The 25,135-nt window shown below is 41.4% G+C and overlaps 1 protein-coding gene across 1 annotated transcript in view; it reads right to left on the bottom strand.

Annotated features, from left to right (window-relative positions):
- The window catches only part of Bub1b (BUB1 mitotic checkpoint serine/threonine kinase B), a 52,408-nt gene that overhangs the window by 23,388 nt on the left and 3,885 nt on the right, over positions 1 to 25,135 (bottom strand). The window contains 8 exon segments of the mRNA NM_138540.1: positions 3,600 to 3,712; positions 7,087 to 7,316; positions 9,156 to 9,247; positions 9,523 to 9,737; positions 11,779 to 11,945; positions 14,039 to 14,235; positions 20,934 to 21,078; positions 22,202 to 22,261. Of these exon segments, the coding sequence (NP_612549.1) occupies positions 3,600 to 3,712; positions 7,087 to 7,316; positions 9,156 to 9,247; positions 9,523 to 9,737; positions 11,779 to 11,945; positions 14,039 to 14,235; positions 20,934 to 21,078; positions 22,202 to 22,261 (1,219 nt within the window).

The raw sequence follows: 25,135 nt of genomic DNA, 5'->3' as shown, positions 1-25,135 counted from the left end.
TCTGCCTTAGATTCTGCAAAGGCTGATCCGAGACTGCACATGTATCAGAGCTGGCAGCTATCTTAGAAATGCCTTTGCAGACTAAAGCTCATGATGCTCAGGTACATGTATACATTCTAGTCATTATGGCATAAAACTAGTTGCATATATACCTTACACTCCTACAGGCAGGTCAAGCAGTTATAAAAGCTCTAACAAGGGCTGGAGGTATGGCTCAACGGTTAAGAGCACTGACTGCTCTTCCAGAGGTCCTGAGTTCAATTCCCAGCACCCACATGGTGGCTCACAACCATCTGTAATGAGATCCAATGTATCTAAAGAGAGTGGCAGTATAGTCACATATATAAAATAAATAAATCTTTTAAAAAAAAAGCTCTAACAGGACTTTAAGGGGAACACTCATAGAGCAGAAAGGAGATATGAGATCTTCCAGAGATAGATAAAACAATGTTTTATTGACTTTAATTTTTTAAAATGTCAGTGAGACAGATAACACAGCTGCTGAGTATTATGGGGAAAAAACATGCTGAACTAAATCAGCCTGTTTATAATTAAGGTCTTTGTCCTAACCTCAGAAAGGAAGGAAAGAAATATGTTACTTTGGGGGAAGAGAGGTTGCCTTTGTTACAATAGGAGAGAAAAAGCTATGGATTCCCTCCAAATTGATAAAAATCAGGTTTGACAGTGGAAGACCCCCTAAAGATCTAGGCTGCACCCATGAAGGAAGAAACCAAGAACAAAAAAACACGTGACATAAATGCTGACCCCTCTCCATGGCACAGCTCAGAGATTGGCTGAGACACGAAAGTGTCTCCAACCAGGACTTCAGTTATGCATTAAGCTTTGTTGGCTACAGAATCCTCAGGACTAATCACACCATCTTTTCAAATGGCACAGATAGAAATTTATATTACAGTTTAGTTATACAGCCCAAACTGACTTAGAGAGACAGACAGGTGCCATACCTGCTTGACTAGAGAGAGCAGAAACTCATCCTTAGCTTTCTGTGCACACCGTGCATTCCACACGTAAGTTAAGGCAGAAATGTATGTTACCTGTGAGAGGTTATGTTTACAGGCACTGATAAAGTTAAAGAGACTCTGACAAGATTCACCCTTAGGGATGCTGAGAAGGATGCTGACAAGCGGAGACATACTTACTCCAGCTTCCTGCTTGATCCTACCTCAGACTGACTCAATGCGGTTTTCTCAAAAGTCTACACCTGGGACAATTTCAAATTGGCTAGCTAGATCAACCAGCATCACAGACTGTTCCAGTCAGGACTTCCTCTAAGCCATGGACTTTCTCAGCACACAGAAACTGGACAGCAGATGTTACAGGTGGGTTTCTTAGGGCTAACCCAATTTCCTTAGCCCCCACCCCCAAAAAGGAAAATGATGCCCACAGACAGCAGGAAGCCCCCACTTCCCAAGAGATGGGCTGGGTAGGTTTTGGTTTTCAGTGATGTTGGATGTTTGTCTTTGTTTAAGGGGAATGGTTACAAATATGTGTGGTCTTGGGCAGGGAAGAAACAAAATAAGGGAGATTAGATTCAAGAATTTCTTTTTCTCATCCTTTTTCTTTCCTCTATATTTCTTTTTCTCCTATCTAATGTCAGGGGGAAAGAGGGGAGAAGGGATGCAAAGAAAAAAAAGGAGGGATATAGGATAATACAGGAATAATAGGATACAAGGACAGATTACTGAATATACTTTTAGACCAAAGAACATTAACAAGAGAAATATTTTTACATTAATATTGATTTTGTATGTTGATACAGGTAGGATTATATTTTGCTACAATATACTATGTATATGTTTCAACTCTTGTTTAAGGTATTGTACCTATGTAATATGAAGTTCTAGTCCTTGAAAGCTGCTACTGCAAACAGTTTAGGATGATTAAAAAAAGTTAGCACTCAGACAATCAACCTCATGGTCGTGTCAGACACTACTCCAGCTAATTACTCTAGTAAGATGCTTTCAAAGTTGAACAGATAGTAAATAGCTAGAAACAATCAATGTTTGCCTATTCTGATATACTCTAGATAGATGGTCTTCAAAAACCTCAGAGCTCGAACTGGAGAGATGGCTCAGTGGTTGAGAGCATTGACTGTTCTTCCAGAAGGCCTGAGTTCAAATCCCAGCAATCACACAGTGGCTCACAACGCTTGATAATGAAATCTGATGCCCTCTTCTGGTGTGACTGAAGACAGCTACAGTGTACTCATATAGAATAAATAAGTAAATTAAAAATAAAAACACTCAGAGATCCATAGAAAATGTCATGTAAGAATGTTTTATTAACAAAAGGCCTTTTTTGACAAGACAGGTCTGCTCCTGGCAGCACCCCCATTCTACTTCAAAGAAGATGATGAGCACTGAAGACCCTTCTTATGGAGTTTATTTCAAAAGTGGCAAACTAGTCACTGTGCACAACTGCCCTTGCTTCTACTGCTGACAGTATGCCGTCCAAACTGGACAAATGAGACACAGGGAAGGCAAATGCGTCAACTGCCAAGCTTTGCCAAGACAGAGTAAGCAGCCCTTCCCAATTTCTGCTTCACAGAAAAGTCTACAGATATTCTGGGCCAAAAGACTGAACGCGGATGGACTGAACAGACAGCTTTCTCTGTCTTTTCTGTAGTTTTAGAAGCTGCCTGCCTGCACTTCCTATACCCTTAGGTAATATTTATTCCCCTCAAGTCTCTGATGGGATTAAGACTAGTTATAGTATCACAATAAAACTCAAGTTGTTAGAATTTAAGATGATTTTTAGGCCTAAGATGTTTTTAGGTCAGTAATGCAAGTTATGATAAAAAACAATTTAAGTACAGAACTCTGAACTTGCCAAGACAGAATAGATAAGCTTTCTCCAAGCCAAATGCATATGGACTGGACATTGTGAATGTAATCTTACCTGATAGTTTCCATAACTGTTATTATTGTTTATAGTCTATTATTGAAAGACAAAGAGCCTTTTATTGGATTAAAGGAAGGAAATATAGAGAAAAATCTCTTGTGTAGTGTATGGAAGCATTGCCTATCAATAAAAAGCTGATTGGCCAATGAGCTGAGGCAGGAAATAGGAGGTGGGAGTTCCAAGAGCGAGAGAATTCTGGGATAGAGTCAGGTACAAGAAGAGATTTGCCCCAAACTCTGAGGAGACAGATACATAACTAACCACATGGCAGGACTTAGACTAGTTTAAACTAAATAATTGGATTATGAGCTAGTGGAATGACCCAAAAGTTTTGGCCTAGGCATTCATTCATAAATAATTCAGTCTCAGAGTTATTATTTTGGGAACTTGGACATGGGTAGAAAAGCCTGTGGTTACAGTCCTGCCAATAGCTTAGGTTCCTAGTCAAAGTGGTACTGTTGTACTCAGATGAGCAGTGGCAAGTATATATTAAATTTTAAAAATTAATCCCATTTGAATGGACCATGACTAAAACAGAAAGTTAATATCAGCATTAACAACAAAAATATAATTGAGAAGTCAATGAATTACCTCACTTATTTCACAGGTCTTTAAGAGTCACTTGTTAAATTACTTTCCTGGTAGTAGTATAACTAAGAAACTACCAAACCATTTACCTGGTCACCAGCTCTTTCTTGCTGAATAGTCTGCATTGCTTTTAGCTTTCTCTCCATCTCTTCAATCTGCTTCTGCATTTCTTCCCTCTTCTTTGCACTGGTCAGCAGTTCGGCTAGAAACAGGGAAATGAGTTGAGGCATTTCATCATGTAAACACTGCCTCTGAGGCTTATACCCGCAGTGCACATGTCAATACTAGTGAAAAGGAGAAAAGGAGAACAGGGCCCTCAATTTGAGGTCTGCTTCTCTTTTCTTTTATGTATCTAGTCTAGAAAAAATTACCTTCTACGCACAAGTACAGTGGGAAATAGGATCCAATGATACAAAATCCTTGGCCAAAAGCAGCTAATATCTAAATATGTCAGAAACACACAAAGTAACAAGAATCCTTTAGCATTCTCAGCTAGTTGGGCTACAAGCAAGACTTTCTCAAAAACATCAAAAGTATCTCTAAAACAGGGCATGGAATACCTGTAGCTTAGTTGGTAGAGTGCTTGCCTAGCATGAAACCTTGGGTCTGAAAGAACAAGGCACAGTGATGCATGCCTGTAAGCTCAGGACTTGGGAGGTAGAGGCAGGAAGGTTTAGAAGTCAATATCATGTAAGTTCAAGCCCAGACTAAGTTACAGGAGTCTATTTCTCAAACAAACAAGAAAACACCCCCCCACCCCCAAAACAAAACAAAAAGCCACACCAAACTTGCAAAGTAGGAGGCCACTGATAGACCACTTGATCCACAGTGCAAACCTGAGACTCATACTTAGTACAGCAACAGCACCAAGGAGGGTACAAAACTGTTCAAGAGATGTAGGTGGGGTGGGGGTGGGGCTGGAGAGATGGCTCAGTGACCACTGGCCCACTTCCTGGGGTCCTGATTCAATCCCAGCAACCACAAGGTGGCTCACAATCATCTGTAATGTGATCTGATGCCCTCTTCTGGCATTCGGGTGTACATGCAGATAAAGCACATACATAAAGTAAATAAATCTTTTTTTTTTTTTGTAAGATTTCTTTTTTAAAAAGATCTACTAAAAACCAGTGATCTTTTTGATAAATTGCAATGATAAAGCTAAAACTGAATGATGAGGGACCAGTCATATAGAGATCTAGGGAAAGTCTACTGGAAGACTACTACTGTATTGAAGAATCCAGAGGAAAAGCCAACTTGCTTGTAGCTTCTTAGAAGTAAAGCAGTAAAAGGTGGGGTTGGAGAGGTAATCATGTGGTATTGTGAAGAAATAGGCACTGGATTTGGCAAAAAGGCATCTGATGACCATGAACAGACAGAATACCTAAGGGAAGACTGAGGAAGTCTGGGGTTGGGGAGATGGCTCCGTGTGAGTGCCTGCCTGCCATGCAAGCCTGACAATGCACTTTAGAAGGGGGTTCCTCAGAACAAACTAGTTATGTAGATGAGCTCTGGCTTTTATCAAGACTCTGCAGAAGAACGAGGTGTGTGTGTGTGTGTGTGTGTGTGTGTGTGTGTGTGTGTGTGTGTGTGTGTGTGTGTGTGTGTTCGAGAGCATGCGTGCCAGGTGTGGTAACTACCGCCTAGGGAACCACTCGGGAAGGGTGGCTAAAAGGGAGAGCTGGGAGAGGGCAGCTTGCAGACCCCATGGAAGAGTAGCAGCCAAAGTGAGCGGGTGGATCCAGAGCTCGGGAACTGATAGAAAACGTTCCTTTTTAATCTTACCACAACAGTTTAGTCATCAGGGGGTGGCACTACACAAGGATTAGGAGCCTTGTTAAGAGTAGGAGTAAGAGTAGGAGCCTTGTTGTAGGAAGGATATTACTGGGGGTGAACTTTTGGATTTCGTAAGCTTCAGGTCTTTCAACAAACTATTGCAGAAAACCAGAGCTGCAGATGTAAGACTTGAAAATTTGAGATAAAATTGAATTTATCTACTGTGATAGTTTGCATATGCTTGGCCAGGGAGTGGCGCTATTAGATGGTGTGGTGTTAGAGTAGGTATGGCCTTGTTGGAGGAAGTGTGTCACTGTGGGGGTGGGCTTGAAGACCCTCCTCCTAGCTGCCTGAGGATGCTCAGTCTGTTCCTGGCTTCCTTCAGATGAAGATGTAAACTCTCAGTTCCTTCTGCACCATGCCTGCCTGGGTGCTGCCATGCTTCTGCCTTGATGATGATGGGCTGAACCTCTGAAGCTGTAAGCCAGCCCCAATTAAATGCTGTCCTTTATAAAACTTGCATTGGTCATGGTGTCTGTTCACAGCAATAAGACCTCTACCCATCCCACTAAACTTCAGCTCAGAGATTCCCTCAGTGGAGAATAAGATGTGTTTCACCTCACTTCCATACAGTAGGTATGAACTAAAAACTTTCCTTAGAAAAATGTTTTTATAGAGGTACTTTGTTAACGTGGCTCTTTGGGGTACTTCCTGTGCCAGAGACTAACTGAACGCAGGCCTCCACACATATTTATCACTGAGCTTCACCCTTCAGCTTAGTTTCTATTTCTTCCCGGAAGTGCCACCTTCTACTTTCTGCCTGTGCTAGGGAACATCAGCTTTTGATTGGCAGGTGATTCTTTTACACAGTGCACAAGAGATTATCCCTACCCTTTATGTGCACTCACTCATGTTTTACGTGCATATGACTGTGTACTACTGTGTACTTGATGCCTCAGAGAGCAGAAGAGAATGCTTGGTGTGAACATGTGTTCTAGGTAGTGAACCGGGGTCCTCTGTAAGAGCAGTTAATGCGGGGCCATCTCTCCGGTCCTCCAGTTTGTGATTTCAAAAGGCAGTACTCAGTCTGGTGTGGTGGTTCACACCTTTAATCCCAGCACTCGGGATGCTAAGACTAGCCTGGTCTACATAGTGAGATGAGACCCTGCCTCAAAACAAACAGAGCAAAACAGAGCCTCCATCAGCTGGCCCCTTGCTTTGCAACCATGTCTTCTTCCCACACAGGCGCAGAGGGCCTAGTTTTCAGTAAGAGTATTTGAAGTCTACTTTACCCTCTTGTTCTAACACCCTAAGTTTCCGGCATTCCCTCTCCTGTGTATCAAACTATCCCACTCCATCAGCTGCCTCCTAACTCCCAGAACACACAGCTCTAGAACAGAAACTGCTTTCTCTCCTCCTCAACTTCCAAATCTTCCCTAATTTTAAAATGAGATGACTTAAAAAATAATAGAAATAAATACTCTAAGTGACTGAGGTATGACTGAATATGTTAATATAAAGAGGCTGCTAGAGAAACTGAGACCCCTGTTTCAGACCGCATCAAGAAAGGTGCTTGAGGAGGAGCGGCCCCATCTGCAGAGCAGGCACAGCTGCCTGCTGCTCCTGTGCAATGGACGCTCCTGCAGTCGGACAGCTCTTCTTCTACTCTTGAGAACAGGCTGCGTTCTCAACATAATGTTTTATGGGAGGAATTACACCAGCATAGAAACATTAGCACATGAAGGTACAAGGGAGGCGAGCTCTCATACTTGGAAAGTTATTTTCTTAGAACAACTCCCATACCTTCCCTTCGCTCTTTCAGCTTCTTCCGGAACACTTCGGCTCGGATCTCCTCAAAGGAGAACTCCCCAACTCCGGCATAAATCTTCTCCTTACAGTACATCATCTTCTCCTTCTTCTCCTCACACCCTTGCTGATGACTCTGAACTCTCTGCAAGGGGTCTCCTTCCTCTCTCCCTGGCTTTCTGGTGCTGAGAACATGGTTGATACTAGGTTCGATTTTACATGGCGTCCTAAGGAAAGGAAACAATTATCATTCACTCAAAGCCAGAGTGCATTACTTCTTTACTTCGCCCAAACAGATGGACAATACCAGCAGCAGGACTATTGTGATGTTTCTGAATCACAAACAAAGTGAGACTTGAAAATGGGGCTAAAATAACTCAAGGGTCACAGTAATTATGTCCAGAGCCCAGTGGTAAGGTATATGCTTACATCAAGGAACAGTTTGGTCTCCACACTAGGGTGGGAGGTGGGAGTTCTGAGGACCACCCCTGCTTTGAGGAGAATTAGTAGCAGGTTAGGGTCATCCAGTCCAAATGACCACATACTAAAACTTCTTAAACCTGAGCCAAAACAAACCTTTTCTGTGCATTTATTTTAATTTTTTGGAAGACAAAGTTCCTGTTTAGACCATGCTAGCCTTGAACTCATAGAGCTCCATGTCTCTGCCTCCTGAGTGCTGGGATTAAAGGCATTTTATACCTTTAGCTTCATAGCTCTTGTAAACTCAACATGATAGGTTTGCTTGATCTGGTTGTTCAGGCATTTGTGAAAATGACAGAAAACTGCTTAACACAGCTAGGCCGGAGAATTCCAGCAAAGAATGATTCTCTTAACATGAAAGGCAACTACAAATCATTAAGAAAAACCACCTCACTGGGCATGAGGGTACTTGAGTATACAATCCCGGCATTTGAGTTGTCTCTGGCTTACACACACACCACACACATGTGCATACATGCACACGTGCATGCGCACATACACGAGTGCACATACACACACATACACATACACTACACGCACGCACGCACGCACGCACGCACGCGCACTAAAATAATCTTTTTTAAAAAGGAGCCAGAGTGGAGGCACATGCCTAGAATCCCAGCATTAGGGAGGCGAAGGCAGGTGGATCTTGGTTGAGTTCAAGGCCAATCTGGTCTACAAAATGAGTTTCAGGACAGCCATTGCATATAGTGAAACCTGTCTCAAAAAAAAAACAAATTTAAATTTAAAATGAAATTGACATTAAGCTCAAAATCAATTCTATAAAGGTTTTGATGGCTTCCCGTGTTTTATGCTTACATGGAGTTCTTGCTCAATATTGTACTCGATTTGCATCTCTATGGTTCCTATCACGTTGAGTTTACAAGAGCATGGTCTAAACAGGAACTTTGTCTTCCAAAAAATTAAAATAAATGCACATATTAGCTATGAGGAAATTCTTACTTTGAAACATGAATTAAACCTAGTATTTGGAACTCACAATCTTTAAAGATTAAAACTTGGGGTGATTATTTATCTACCATTTTGCAGATGTTTTTCTTATAACGAAAACATTAGGGGATGAGGAGTTGGTTCAGCAGTCAGAGCTCCTGCTCCTTCAGAGGACCATGCTGAATCCCCAGCACCCCCATGGAAGCTCACAACTGTTTCTAACTCCAATCCCAGAGGATTCACTGCTTTCTTCTGACCTCTGTGGACACCAGACATGCATGTGGAGCACATACATGCATACATGCTGGCACTCATACAGATTATTTAATCTAATTTTTTTTTAAAGTGTTAAGGATTATGAAGGAGAAGAGAGACAACCAGAAGAGAAAAACAGAGTAAGACAAAAATTCTGTCTAATTACTGTCAGTAACAGAGCAATGTCTCTCCCGTGGAGTACGGTGGTTATTTCTGCTACAGCAAGAATACGTAATCCTACTAGTTCACTAGTAGCATAGGCAACAGATACAAAGGAGACAGGCTTCTCTGCCGTCATGCCCACCACCAGAGGCTCTGGGGCTCTCAGGAACTCTGCCCATCCTTGGCAATCCCTCTGCACAGGATCTGGAAGCACTCACATTACTGTCTGCTGGGCGCTCTCTTCCACATACGGAGTAAAATTGGGAAGCACACTGGGTACAGATGTCACAGAGGCTGGGTTGCTATGAGGCTAAGAAGGAGAAAAAAGTTAAAACAATCAATTTACAAGTTTCTGCACCAACTTATGCAGACCATCTCTAAATATTCTAGGAGTTAAGCACTGTTAAACACAGCCAGGCAGGGTGGTGCACAAGTGTAGTGCTAGCACTCAGAAAGCTAAGGCAGGCGCATTGAGAGTTGAAGGCCAGCCTGAGATTCACAGCAAGTTCAAGGTTAGCCTAAAACAAGACCAAACCAAGAGACCAATCAAGTCTTCATTACATTGCAAATACCATGAGTCCTTACCCTATATTCCAAGGGCCTGTCTGTGTTCCACGGGCCTGGCTGAAGCTCGTTCTCTTTGGCCCTAGGGACAGGGGGTGCCATCCATGGCTGGGCTACAGGCTTAGAGAGCTCCGGCCTAGAAGCACTATCAGCATTTTCATCAAAAACAGTGATCCTGCGATTGCTGTGTACTGGCTGAGGAAGTGTATTTAGGAATCCTCTGCTCTGACCTGGAGCTAGGGAGAAGGTGACAACAACAATGTCATGTAAAAGCTTTAAGTATTAACTTAGAAGCCATATAAGATACACACATTCTGCTCCAAATTAAGAGGAAGATTTCTTCAAAATGAGATTTAAAAGATTTTTTTAAAAACCTTAAGTTAAGGTCAAGAGATGGCTCAGCAGCTAATACTACTCTTGCAGAGGACCCAAGCTGAGTTCCCAGTGCCCACATGGGGTGGCTCGTAATTCCTGAAACTCTAGGAACCCTCCCTGGCCTCCAAGGGGACCTGCACTCACATGCACACACCCATACACAGACCCACAAACATACTAATCATTAAAAACAAATACATCTTAGTTAAAAAAAAATAATAAATTCTCAATGATTCAACTAGTGACATTTTTGTACATTTTCCTTTACATTTCCCTTTGTCCTAACATTTCAGTCTTTTAAGATTTATCTTCATTATTTCTAATTATGTATAAGGGTGTGTCTGCCTGAGTATGTGTATATGAGCATAGGTGCCCGTGGAGGTCAGAGGTATGGGTCCCCTGGAACTGGAGTTACACACGGATGTAATCTGCCTGATATGGAAGCTGAGAACAGCTCAGGTCCTCTGTAGGAATAACAAGTGCTCTTAACCTCTGAGCATCTTCTAATTCCTGAGCTTTCTATCCGACCCATACTTCAGACGTTTTAGGCTGGCTTTAAACTCAGATCTGCCTGCCTCTGTGTCCCAAGCACCATATGAAAGCAGTCCACTACTATACATGACCCTCACACCCGCTCTTTTTTTTTTTGGTTCTTTTTTTTTCCGGAGCTGGGGACTGAACCCAGGGCCTTGCGCTTCCTAGGTAAGCGCTCTACCACTGAGCTAAATCCCCAGCCCCACACAACCTCTCTTTTGCTCATAACGTAAAGAGTCTCACAGCTTCCTTCAGTCATCACTGTATCACTGCCTAACGTTATGTCATTTGGATGGTTAGTTTTCAGGTGTTTTGTTTTTGTTTTGAGACAGGGTTTCTCTATGTAACCCTGGCTGTCCTGGAACTCACTCTGTAGACCAGACTGGCCTCGAACTCGAGAGATCCACCTGCCTCTTCCTCCTGAGTGCTGAATCAACAGTATGTACCACCACACCCAGCACACTGTCTTAGTTTTATCAGAAATTAACCTAAGTGTTTTTCAGTTTTCTATTTTATCTTAATTGAAATAATAGAGATGTACTAGAACCAAAATCACAGAGCCAGCACACTTACTAGAGGTACCTTCTATTGTAAGACAATTATTTCGAGCTTTACTGTGACGGTCATCATGGAATAGCCTGACACTCCCTTTGCCCCAGTTCTAGGCTCTTCAACCCACATTTTGATTGCTGATAAAATGAAACAAGGAAAGGGGTAAGGGAAACCCATCTGGTTAGCATGTCTGATGGTTATAATTTCAGGTAACCAAAGCTTATTTTCTTCCCTACTTTCTGGACAACCATTCTGTGTCTCTAGAACAGTTTTGAAAAATAGTCACTGCTAATTAAAAAGAGGGGGAAAGTTTATGCAGGTGTGGGGTACTGCCTACAAATAATCCTAGCACTTGGATGTGGAAGCAAAAGAAAGAGTTCAAGGCCAGACTCTAACATACAGCAAGCTTGAAGTCAAGTTGAACTATATAAAACCCTGACTCAGTACAAAAGAGTAACCGTTTGTAGGGCTAAACAGCTGAAAATGGTATTACCTAAATCCTCTAAGGAATTAGTACACTTAAGCTTTATTTGATAATACTACTGTATTACTATACATCTTTCATCTATTTGGAAATGTCACATCTCAACGCTCAGTCTCATTCACAGTCACAACATAAAGACTGCACCTTTGGCTTTCCTGCAGTCTGTGAATTAGCTCTTTTGGCTTTTCTTTTTGCCACCTAGTATTCAGGAAACTAGGGCAGTGTCCACACATGCATTTATGTGTATTTATGTGCTTGCTGCCTTCTCACATAATTTGCCTACTACAAGAGACTACAGGCTCTGCAGAGTAATATTTAACAAGCTTACCCACCCTTCAGAGCACCTCCAACACGGTTGATGGGCGCTCTGGCCATCTTCTTCCCTCTGCTCTTCAGCTCAGCGAGCGTGCTTCTTTGTGGTTCAGAGGACCCCAAGACCTCCTCCTCTTCATTCCCAAGAGCCAAGAGAGCTTGTCGAGACACTCGAGCCTGGAACTGTCTAAAGCAAGACAAAGGACAGTCAGCTTTGAATAGAAATGACCAGTTGTCATCAGACTTTATATTTCTAATTTGATAATGTCAACAATAAGAACAAATAGAGAAAAAATACATAGAACTATTCTACAAAAACTTAATTCTCTAGGAATCAGTAGGCGAGCTTATGACATAAGGACTGGCTAGATAACTTTGAGTCCTTTAAAATTTATATGTGACTAATTGGAGATGCTTTAAAAATCATCTAAGGACCAGCCAAGACTAGAAACTTGATGAAATTCAAGTTTCTTAGCAACTTTTTATTATACATCTGAAAATAACGTGCAGAGTTGTGTCAGGAGAAAATGAGTATCCAAATACCCTTCACCCAGGCCAACCAATTGTTAGAATCCTGCTGTATCCCCCCTCCCCCAACACACGTTTTTCTTACTCAAATGAAACGAGTTCCCATGCAACCTGACATTTTACTTTAACACAGCTGTCTGAAATGTAAAAACTAAACTCCTACGCCGCTGCTACAACATTTTAAAGTATTAGAAAAACAAAGAAACAGATTGTAGGTGCCAAGTAGGACACATCACACTCACCCCCACCTCTCTCTCCCACCACTTAAATACACATAAAAGGGAAAGCCATGACTCTGGAAGGTCAACAATAGCAGGTGAGCTGGAGGAGCAGGACACACATGACCTCCATGAGCAGCAGAGGAGCAGGACACACATGACCTTCATGTCCTGTTTGAATGAAGGTTTGGGAAACCTTCAATTCCTTGAGAAACCCTACCTTTCTGGCCAACAGAGAGGGCACAGGAGATTCTGAGGGCCAAAACTCTTAGAAGAATATATGAGTGCCATATGCTGAAGACGAGGCACTTTTAACTCCTGCCTTTCAGCTCACTACTGAGCTATGTACATACAGGCTTTGGGAACTGAACTTTGACAGTCTTCTGCCCAAGTCTCCACAAACCAAGCAGTACAGTAGGAGACAAACAAAAACAGCATCCCAAAGGTGTCAAAGCTCAATGGCAATAGATCAACCACTGCTGTAAGGTGAGAGAATTGGAGACATCTGGAATTTAGTTTACGGAGACAACATCACTCACTCTCCAGAGACAAGGATCTAGCACACTATTAGAATGAATGCCCTGCATGTAATTCACAATCCCTTGACACATAGAAAAAAAAAGCAACTAATTCTCAAAGGAAAAAAAAATACCAATATCAAAGATTCCAGATGTTGATGAGATTTTAAAATAGCTATTATAACTACGATTCATCAGAAAAAAAATTTTTTTTTTTTAATTTTTACATGTCTGGTGTTTTGCCTGCCATGTGTGTGCCTGGTACCTGTAGAAGCCATTAGAGGGCTTCAGATCCTCTGATCCTCTAGAATAAAGCCTCTATGTTGTTGTAAGGGACTATAGTAGACTAGACAGAAACAACACAAAAAGCTAAATTCAATGGAGCTTTTCAAAGCTGAAAATTTTTATCTGTAAGATAGTTAAAGAATAGTGAATGAGGCCATGGGTTACATTTCCCAACACTATAATTCTTCTAAAACAAAAACTACTTAATCCAGGAGAAATAGACTTATAAATCATATCTATGTTACAAAAATAACTCTTTTTGGTTTTTTGTTGTTGTTGTTGTTGTTTTAAGACAGGGTTTCTCTGTGACAGCCCTGGCTGTCCCAAAACTCTTTTTGTAGACCAGTGGCCACAAACTCACAGATGGATTTGCCTCTGCCTCCCAAGTGCCTTACTCATAAGAGGAATTCTTAGAACCACAATTAGTTAAAGGAACAAACTCAAACGGTTACATACTGGCTGCTCTGTGACATCCTAGGAAATCAAAACTACAGAGCTGCAGGCAGGTGTCTGTGGGGTTAGACAGAATAGCTATGAACCGTAAAGAGCAACATGAGGGTTCTCTTACAGGGAATGGGATCACCCCACCCTGGAGAGTGGTAAAAACATGTAAGCCACCTAAATGGATTTTACAGCAAGTCAAAAGTCTTTAATTAAGTAAATTTAACATAGCAAAGCAGTCTTTGGATATTTAAATAGGCATGAAGGGAGGCTCTGGGGAAACAGATTACCTGTGCTGGGACTGCAGTCTGTCCAGGGGCTCCGCCTTGCATTCAATCCCTTGCTGGAATACTATATCTGCTTTCTTGAAATTTTCTCTAGCTTCGTACTCTTCAGCCCACGAGATATAGAACTGGGCCAGGGAAATGCCAATGCCTTGGCTGTGTAAATAGCTATACATATCCAAAGGCTCATTGCACAAATGCCCCTGCAATATAGTAACAGTAGTAACAGTTAACCAACTTCCTTTCACTTCTCAAATACCTGTTATGTGCCAAACAACCACTGAGGAAGCCACATGCAATTCCTGCGTTGATGAATACATATAGAATACACTTGGGATAAGGACCCAAGAAAGACACAAGAGGAAGAGATCAACTTACAAGTAGGCAAGGGAACAGAAGGCTTCAAACAGGAGGTGACATTTGACTTGGCCTGAACAGGGAACTGGACTCTAATCAGACACAGAATGGGAAACGAAGGGTATTTTCCTTATGTCTGGCAGAAGTAAGGGAAAGACAGTCTACCAAGTCAGGGCAAGATGGGGAATCCAGAGGAAAACACTGTCACAGGTCTTAAGTGTCAAACTAACTGATTTTGTTTCTGTCTGAGAGTAAATATATTCTGGGCTAAGAGAGTTAAAAGCAAAGGCAAGATGTGGTTAAGTCTGTCTGGTTAAGAAACGTTGAGATCAGCTATAGTGTAGAATTTTTGTTGTTGTTGTTTTGGCTTGGTTTGGTTTGGCTTTAGTCAGGATTTCTCTATGTAGCCCTGGCTCTCCTAGAACTCACTCTAGACACAGGCTGGCCTGGACCTCAGAGATTTACCTGCCTCTGCCTACTGGGATTAAAGGCATGTGCTACCACTATCTAGCAAGTGTAGAAAAATTTAAAACCAAAAAAGAAAAATTCCATGTTTGACATATTTTTACATTTCTTGGCCATAAGAAAATTTTATTTCGCTGTATTTTTCTTTTATATCAATTGTGTGTGTGTTTGTGTATTTATGGAGGCATGGTCTTACTTATAGTCCAGGTTGACTTGGACTCACTGTGTAGAATAGAATGGCCTTGAACATGTGGTAGTCTTCTTGCTTTTGCCTCTCAAGTGCTAGTACTATAGACAGAGCCACCATACCTGGCCTCAAATTTTACTGAACAATAATCCAATGTCACCTAACACATGAAGTTAGAATAAGTAGCAAGCTTGATTCAGAATAAACAGTAAGTCTACACAGCGTGTGGTATTATGACTGATACCACTCTGTACAATTCAGCCACTCATGCCCCTAAACTATCAGAAAATCATCTAAATCAGAGTGTAAGCCTGCACTGTACAGAACTCTGTGAAGAGTCAGACACCGCAGGAAGGTTAACCAACGAGCATTCGAGGATCAACACTTAGAAACAGCAGGAGGACAAGTAACTACTAGGTTTTAATGCAAACTCACCTAGTCGAGTCAGGACTCTTCAAGGGAAGAAGTCCCCAAAAGCACCCAACAGTATCACAATTAAAATAACTATGAGGACAGATATATTCAACTACTGCACGAACCTGACAGCCCAGGTAGCCACAGCAATCACAGCATGCAGCATTTTCCATGCTACTGTGTTTGCAAAGTGTTTTAGTGTGTCTGTCTGTCTGTCTGTCTGTCTCCCCCCCTTTCTCTGGGTGAGCATGTGCGCTGGGGACGAGGACCCAGGTCCTTCTGCTTATACAGCAAGCACTTTACCAGCCCAGCCACCTGCCTCGCCTTCCAGGAGTTTAAGGAACAAATGTAAATTGCACGAAGAGATTTCTTAACAAATTATTTATAATTGGGCAAAATTAGAAGTTTAAATACAGAAAAATCGGTTACCAAATTAGAGCACATCAACTAGACGTAACATTATGCATCCATTTAAAAATAACTGCAGCAGGCTGCGGGGGTGGCTCAGGCATGGAGAAAGACACAGTAACACACACAGGAAACAAGTAAACCCCTAGAGATCAAATTAGGCTAAAAGTAGTAAGTTGTTTTCTAAGAGGATTATATAAATCTACAGTGTAGTAAGTCACACTTTGCTCTCATGTTTATCTGTTCCTGCCCAGCAACACTAGATCAGGCCCTTATGTGTGTTCCTACTCCCTGTAACAATGGAATACATACAGCTCCTTCTGAATGGCTTTCCTTATTCTTACACTCAATGGCCTCAAGCCTCTCTCTCCTCAGACAGTCTGCACAATGGTAGAGAGCATTGCCACCTACACATTATCCTGTCTCTAACCAGGGTGTTTCTGGAATAAATGAAACAGTCCACTTGAAAACCATGGACTGGATCAAGCATACCCCCTAAACCCTTACTCGTACTGCACTCTGCTTTTGGAGACAGGGTCTTACCAGCTAGCTCTGGCTGGCCTGGATTCCCTATTTACTGGGCAGCCTCAAACGCTGGAGGATCTTACTGTTTCTAATTTCAAAGTGGTGTGACTACAGACTTGTGCTACTACATCCAGCTTCCACTTATATTCTTTTTTTTTTTTAAAGATTTATTCATTTATTATATATAAGTACACTGTAGCTGTCTTCAGATACACCAGAAGAGGGCATCAGAGCTCTTTACAGATGGTTGTGAGCCACCAGGTGGTTGCTAGGAACGGAATTCAGGACCTCAGGAAGAGCAGTCGGTGCTCTTAACCACTGAGCCATCTCTCCAGCCTCTTCCACTTATATTCTTAACAAAAACCATCATTACTTCATAGTGTACGTTTACAGTAATTCAGTAAACACTTTTGTGGGTTTTTTGCTTAACTAAATTAGTGATGTTTTCTCATTATGATGCTTTAGGAAAACTTACTGAGTGTAATGTCAGTTTAAGATCCAGGCTTTGGTCCTGCCATACAGATAAAGCTTAACAATTTAATCTATGCGGCTTTCTGAGTGACCTTGGCTCTTGCATATGGCATAGGCAGTAAAGGCCAAATTATTCAGCATAGAAGAACGCTTAAGACATAAAACATAAATAAAAAGACAACATGGCTAGATGAAAAGATTCAAAAGTTAAATGAACATTTTTGGCAACTTCTAAATATCCAAACTAGTTTTCCCTCTTTAACTGAAAATACTGATTTTCTAGGAACAATTTTTTTCTTAGCTAGATTACAGAAATCATTTATAAAACAATTCTGACTAGAAAAATCTTTTCATAAAGAAAAAGAAAAGGTATAGTGTGAAGAGTTCTTCAGTTACACCTTTGACCACCCTCCCAAAGAAAAAGAAAAATCATTTAGCGCGCGCGCGTGCGTGCGTGCGTGCGTGCGTGCGTGCGTGCGTGCGTGTGTGTGTGTGTGTGTGTGTGTGTGTAGACTTCTAGTTCATTTCCGACTGCCATTTTCCCCCACTACTGGGATATGAACCTGGCACTGACCCCAGTGGTAAAGCACCAGTCACTAGGCAAGTGCTCTGCCCAGGTGCATCCCAAGCCCTCTTGCACTTTTTATATTTTGAGACAGGGTCTTACTGACTTCCCTGGACTGGCCCTGAGTATATTACATAGTCCAGGCAGGCAGGCTTTGCCCTGTGATCCTCCTGCCTCAACCTCTTAAGTAGTGGGATCACGCATGGGTCTATACCAACAAGTCTGCTTAGTTAGTGTTTATAGTAGTCACTAAGCACAGAAGTTGGCTGGAGAGTGGGTTGGTAGTTACGGAGATCTGCTCTTGCAGAGGATCCAGGTTCAGTTCATAGCACCAACTTGGAAGTTCACAAACATTTGGAACTCTAGTTCCAAAGGATCTGATACCCTTTAAAGGCACTGAATACACATGTACACTTACATATATGCAGGAAAACATTTATATAAAATAAAAATGAATAAACTTTTGTTTAAAAAGAAACAACAAAACACCCCTGGGTTTGGTCCCCAGCTCCGAAAAAAAGAAAAGGAAAAAAAAAAAAAAAAACAAAAAACCACACATAGAAGCTACTGAAAACTGATGGTTCAGTTGGTAAGGTGCTTAACACACAATCTCAACATTTTATTTTTTTCAAGACTTTTTATGTTTGCTTAGTTTATAAAACAGACTAACTATACAGCAATAAGACTGGCATTAAACTTATGATCCTTCAGCCTTAGCCTTTCAAATAAGAGATTATATGCATCACCAAGCCCAGTTCAAATGGTTATTCAAGTTTCTAAACGTTTACTCTTAATTTTTGTAGTATTGTTAACAGTTTGCAGAACTTCTGTGGATCTAGACTATGCACTTTTCTTCTTCTTCGCTAGGGACAGAATGCAGACTTTCATGCATGCTAGCGAGGCAGTGCTCTCCCTCTATAACTGAGCTCAATCAGCTAGCCCTACACTACACTTTCCACCACATAATATCATTATTCCCTTCTTCTAACATCAGGACAACACAACTGAACAAAGAAATAAGTTAGTCTCATTGATTTTTTTAAGAAATTATTAATTGGGGTGGGGGAGGGATATGTGCACACGAGTACAGGTGTCCTCAGAGACCAGAAGTGCTGACTCCCTTGAGCTGCAGTTACAGACATTTGTGAGTTGCCTAGTTTAACTAGTGGGACCCAAACTGGGAGTCCTTTTTGAAGAGAAACAAGAACTCTAACTGCAGAGCCATCTCTCCAACCCCTGTAATTGTTATTTTTAATAACTCCAATTAAATAGTCATGAATTCCTAGAATTAAAAATAACTCGGGAAGTTTATTCAGTCTAACATCTGAATAAATCACATATAAGACTATTTTAGTGAGCAGGCTCAGCTGGTAAGATGCTTACCACACAAGCACAAGGACCTGAATTTGGATTCCCAGCATCCACATTTAAAAGCTAGTTGTGGCAGCATCAATGTAGAATTCCATCCCTGGGGAGGCAGAGAAGGAGGCAGGAGATCCCTAGAGTTCACTGGATGGCCAACCTAGCCAAAATGGTGAGCACCAGGGTTAGTGAGAGACTCTGTCTCGAATAAGGAAAAACTCAGTATTGTTGTCTAGCTTCCATATGTGTGCGCGTGCACGTGTGCCTGAGAGTGCATGCACATGTACACACACAAATATTACACAGGATAGAATGAAGGACAAAAATCTTGATAAGCCAGCAGGGAGCACAGCTTCTGAGCTAAGAAATCAATTTACCGTTCTCTGAGAACAATCCTTTGCTATAAATACAGTCTTATAACTAGTATCTCTCAGGTGAATTCTAGCTTGTCACTAGAATGTCAAAACATGCCAACACTCCACAGAAATAAGGATCACATGACCTCTTATACGTGATTTTGGTGGTATTATTATTTTAGCTTTGCTATGTAGTCCAGGATAGCAAGAAACTCACTTTATAGTCCAAGCTAGTCTAAACTCAAGATTCTCCTGCTAAGAAAAACATGAATGAGTCACACCTGACTTATCTGAAGTTTGCTAAGTCCTTAAGAATATATTTCAGCTCTAAATTTTGTCAGTTTCAAATATCAGTATTTCATTATGTAATGTGATTGCCAACAATTCCTTCTTTTTTTCTTTTTTTTAATTTATTTATGTCTTCAGACACACCAGAAGAGGGGATCAGAGATCAGATCGCACTACAAATGGTTGTGAGCCACCATGTGGTTGCTGAGAATTGAACTCAGGACCTTTAGAAGAACAGTCAGTGCTCTTAACCACTGAGCCATCTCTCCAGCCCTTGCCAACAATTCTAAACACCCTCCTTTTTTAAAATTTCTTTTAAGGTAAATGCAAGAAAATTTGTCTGAGAGACCTTGGGATTACTTTATAACATAGATACGGTCATGGAGAAACAGCTCAGGCATGTTCTAGATATAAAGGCAGAGCATGTCAGGAGGCAGACAATTTTGGCTATAGTGATATCCTGGAAGAAAGATGCCCAAACACCAATAAACCCAGAATATCACCCTTTATAATAGTGACTCTCATAAAGGAGAGAGGAATTCTAGACTCACCAAGGAAGCTTGTCCTGTATGTTCTTCCTCAAAGACAGTTACATGGTTCAACTATGCTTACAAGTAACAGACAAAAAAACCCTATATTCATTTTTTAAAAATCTAGAGATGTTATGATCAATCTTAAAGCACAAAGCCTTAGGATGTTACACTGTTTATAACAAAATCTCAAAAGTTCAATTTTACCAATAAAGACTCTGGAATCAGGGCTGGAGAGATGGCTCAGCAGTTAAGTAAGAGCACTGACTGCTCTTCCAGAGGTCCTGAGTTCAATTCCCAGCAACCACATGGTGGCTCCCAACAACGTGTAATGGAATCTGATGCCCTCTTCTGGTGTGTCTGAAGACAGCAACACTGTACTCACATATGAAATAAATCTTTAAAAAAAAAAAAGACCCTGGGGCCAGATGCTAGGGTGAAAGGCTGCTAGCTCAAGAGAGGCAGGGAAAGCACCCGGCTGACTTTCCTCCACAGCCAAATTCACAAAAGGAAAACATAGCTCTCCTCCTCCACACCAGTCCCAACCCCTTCAGGCTGGATGTCCCTCCCTTCCACTTCCTGGGCCTCTCTGCCTGCCCTCCTGGCTCCCTTCTACTCTCTATCATTTTTCCTATGTTCACTCCCTGTCAACGGCTTGTTCCTCCTCTTGACTGGCGGTTGACTTTATTTAATCCTGTTTACAATAAAAAGAAAATTCTTGGATTTAAGGTGTGCTAGGGTTAAGCCGCACCACAACTAGAAACAGGTTTTTCCAGTAAGTAACACAATCTCAGGGCTTACAGTGTGATCAAATATCCTGCAATATTACATTTAAACCTTTAAGTCAAAGCAACTCAGTAGATCTAAAATACTTATCAATCATAACCGGCTAAATAGCTCCTCCTTTGCCTTTTAACTAGAAATCTTTACAGGAAACTATCAATTTAATATTCTGAGTTCAGATGACACTCACCAATTTGATCCAGAGATTGAGAAACCGGGGGTCACTGTAATAGCGCTTCTCCCCTTGGAGGGCTTCTATCGCTCTCTCTAGTAACGTTGACATGTTACTCTCCTTCCCGCCCTGAGGGTAGTTCTGTTCTGTCCAATTAATATACCTGAATGAGAGGAGAAAGAAAAGAACATAGTTTGTACTGATGTATACTTTTGCTCTAAGTATACATTTTTATAAGTATACAAGTATTCTAAGGCTCATTCTGAATGGTTTATTTGCTTTATAGCCCTGGCTGGCCTGTACTCAAATATGTGGACCAAGATGGACTCAACTCAAAGGGATTTGCCTGCCTTTGCCTCCTGAATGCTTAGATTAAAGGCATGTCCCGCCACACCCAACCTATTCTGGGTTTACATATTTTATTAGTTGCATGTATATGTATATGTCTGTCTCTATCCTGAATGTGTGCAGTGCCATTAGAGGCCAGAAGAGGGCATCAGATCCCATTGCAGATGGTTGTGAGCCACCATGTGATTGCTGGGAATTGAACTCAGGACCTCTGGAAGAGCAGTCAGTGCTCTTAACCACTGAGCCATCTCTCCAGGCCCCTCTATTCTGGATTTTAAGCAGAAATAGTTAACATATTCAAAGCATGTTTCTTTAGAAGTTCTCAATGACTCTCACATATGAAATAAATCTTTAAAAAAACAAAACAAAACAAAAAAAAAAAACAAAACAAAACTCTGGAGCCAGATGCTAGGGTGAAAGGATCTGATGCCCTCTTCTGGTATATCTATAGACAGTTACAGTATACTCATATACATAAAATAAATGAATAAGCGCTTGCCTAGGAAGCGCAAGGCCCTGGGTTCGGTCCCCAGCTCCGGAAAAAAAAAAAAAAATATTTAAAAACAAATCCAGAACAGTTGATCATCTGTTAAAAGCACTGGCTGTTCTTCCAGAGGATTGAATTGGGTTCCCAACTCTTGTATGGCAGCAAGCCTCTCTTACTTGTAACAAATACTCTAAGGAAAGAGATAGACAGACACACCTTCAGGTTGTATCATCTGCAGTTTAACTATTGTACAACCAGCCCTCCCTTAGCATATGTAAAGTTCTGGCTCTATGTACAGCTCTGTAAAACAAATCTTAGAAAACCACCGTGGCTGTTCTGGAATGTTCTGCCAAACAGCACTCTCCGTTCCTTCCACCACTCTATATGAGAAATGAGGCCAAAAACACTTATCTGTGAATGTCTGTCGTTCTTTCCAGATAAAAATCCTCACCTGTCCCAAACATCCAGAGGGTCATTTCCAGAGTAAAAGCGGATTTCAGATTCAAACGCCCTGGAATTGAAACAAAGTATGTTAGCACTCACAGTTCTGACCGCCCCAGGAAGCAGGTCTCTTTTCTAAGTATATTCACTTCTCAAGGAGTTCACCGTGACCTAAGTAAGGAACTAGACTAGAGTTTGAGAATTTGTTAAACAAAAAAAGAATAGACAGGGTTTAACTCAGTGGTACAGTACTCATGAAGACCCTAGTAGATTTCAGAAGGCAGCCTTTTTAAATAATAATAATGGGTTGGGGATTTAGCTCAGTGGTGCGCTTGCCTAGGAAGCGCAAGGCCCTGGGTTCGGTCCCCAGCTCCGAAAAAAAAGAACCAAAAAAAAAAAATAATAATAATAATGATGATGATGATGATGATGATGATGATGATGACGACGACGACAAAAATCACACAAATCAATTATGGAATACTGTTTAGGCTAGAGAGATGACTCAGCAGTTGAGAATGCTGTCTCAGTTACTTTTCTGTTGCTGTGATAAGACACCATGACCAAGGCAACTGACAGAGTTTATTGGGGGCTAACAGTTTCAAATGGTTAGAGTCTGTGACCACCACTGCAGGGAACACGGCGGCAGGCACAGCTAGAGTGTTCCTGAGGGCTTATGGAGTTGATCTATAAGCGCCAGACAGACAGGGCTAAGGGGGCCTGGTGTGGGCTTTTGAAACCTCGAAGACCACTCTCAGTGACACTGCTCCTCCAACAAGGACACAGCTCCTAATCCTTCCCAAACTGTTCCACCAACTGGGGAGCAAGTCTACTCTGCTTGCTCTTGAAGACTACCCACGTTTGATTCCAAGCACCCACACCAGGTGGCTCACAACTACCTACGGCTTTATTTATGTATGAGTGTCTGCTTACATGTATGTATGTGTGTGCTACATGTATGCAGTGCCCAAGGAGGCTGAAAGAAATACGAGAGAAGTACAGTTGGCTGTGAGCCATCGTGAGTGACTGGGAACCAAATTTGAATCCAGTGCAAATGCAGTAAGTACTCTTAACCACTAAGGCATCTCTCTAGTCCCACCTTTCCAAAAATAAAATCTTTCAAAACAAAACAAAACAAAACAAAAAGCAAACCAGACCACCCAAGTTCAGTTCTCAGTACCCCCATGGAGTGGATCATGATCACCTAGAACTCCAGGTGACAGGGATCTGATGGCCTCTGGCCTTAGCAAGTACATGCATCCACATGCACATACCCAATTATACATATATGTCAATTTTAAGTTATAAAAATAAATCCTAAATTGTTGGGGGATGCACTGTGTGAAGGTTGTCTTTGTATACAGTCGTTAATTCTATCCTGGCTGAGTACTGGTGGATTCTGAAATTGTCATTCTTATGGGCCATCACTTGCCTCAGTATTTTGTAAACATGCGAGAAGAAACTAGAATAGTCAGGCTAACTAAGTCAGATGAGCCAGCCTAAGCTGTAATAAAAATTCACAAGTCTGCATCACTATTCATCTACTAGTGGGTCCAAGAAAGTCCAGCAATATTAAATAAACACGTAAAAAGAATAGTCACAGTTAAGATTCTCAACCGTATGGTGGTACAGCCCTCCTTGACACCAGAACTCAAAGCAGGGAGATCTCTCTGAGGTTGAGGACAGCTTGATTTATACAGTGAGTTCCTGGCTGGCCGGGGCTCTACATGAAAGCTTATTAAAAATAAACAAAACCCAGCTCTACATTCTTAGCTCAGACAATGGATAGCTACTTCTCTGCTTTCTGATTCTTCACCTATAAAATGGAGATCATAATATTACTCAGTGGGTTTGTTCCTATACATACTTGTTTTGTTTGTTTTAGAGACAGGGTTTTCTTTGTAGACCAGACTGACCTCAAAAATCATAGAAATCTATGCTGTCCTCTGACCTCCACACATACAATAAATAAGTACTTAAAAAAACAAAACAAACTTACAACCAAGATCAGGCCCAGTGACATTCAACTATGGATGGAGACAGGCTTATGAGGCTGCGCCCCTCCCTGAAACACTACCAGCAGTTAATGGTTGGTGGAAAGTGGGGTCACTTCTTCAGGTCATTGTTACTGTTGGCTACTCATGATCGAGTAACCCATGACTCATGGAAGCAACCCTAGCTCCTCTCAGTGTGGTCACACACATACACACACACACACACACACACACACACACACACACACACACACAACCTACAACCCAACAAAACAACAAAAAGACATGAAAATAGAAATGGTTCTTGTTGGGAATAAAGAAGTTGGGCAGGAATCAGAGGGAAATAAGAGGGCAAAGGAGAGGATGTGAAAATTACCCATATAATTATATAAACATATGAAAGTGTCAAGTAATAAAAATATAAATAATAATTATTGTAAAGAAAACTTTAATCTGGGTGTAGTAGTGGGTACAAGCCTTTAATCTCACTTCTCTCTGTGAGTTTTAGCCCATCTTAGTCTGCAGAGCAAGGTCCAGGACATCCAGGGCTACATAAAAAAAACCAAAATTGTCTCAAAAAAAAAAAAATCAAAAACTAAAAAACAAACAGAAAATCCTTTAAAACATTCATAATAAAATAGCCAAAGCGTGGGGTTGGGGATTTAGCTCAGTGGTAGAGCGCTTGCCTAGGAAGCGCAAAGCCCTGGGTTCGGTCCCCAGCTCCAAAAAAAAGAAAAGAAAAAAAAATAGCCAAAGCGTCCTAGGTCAGTAACTGTAATTGATGCACAAGAGAGGCTGAAAGTTCAAGGCCAGTCTAGCTGCCACCGTGAGTTCAAGGACAGCCTAGGATACTTGGAGAAGTTCTGTCCAAAAACAATAGATAAATAAACAAAAGAGCTTCTGACACAGAAGAATTATACCTCTAATAAAAAAGGCAAAGTATACATGTG

The sequence above is a fragment of the Rattus norvegicus genome, chromosome 3, assembly GCF_021556685.1.
Source record: "Rattus norvegicus strain SHRSP/BbbUtx chromosome 3, alternate assembly SHRSP_T2T, whole genome shotgun sequence".
In the NCBI taxonomy this organism is placed as follows: domain Eukaryota; kingdom Metazoa; phylum Chordata; class Mammalia; order Rodentia; family Muridae; genus Rattus; species Rattus norvegicus.
This window is presented reverse-complemented; position numbering and strand designations above follow the sequence as displayed.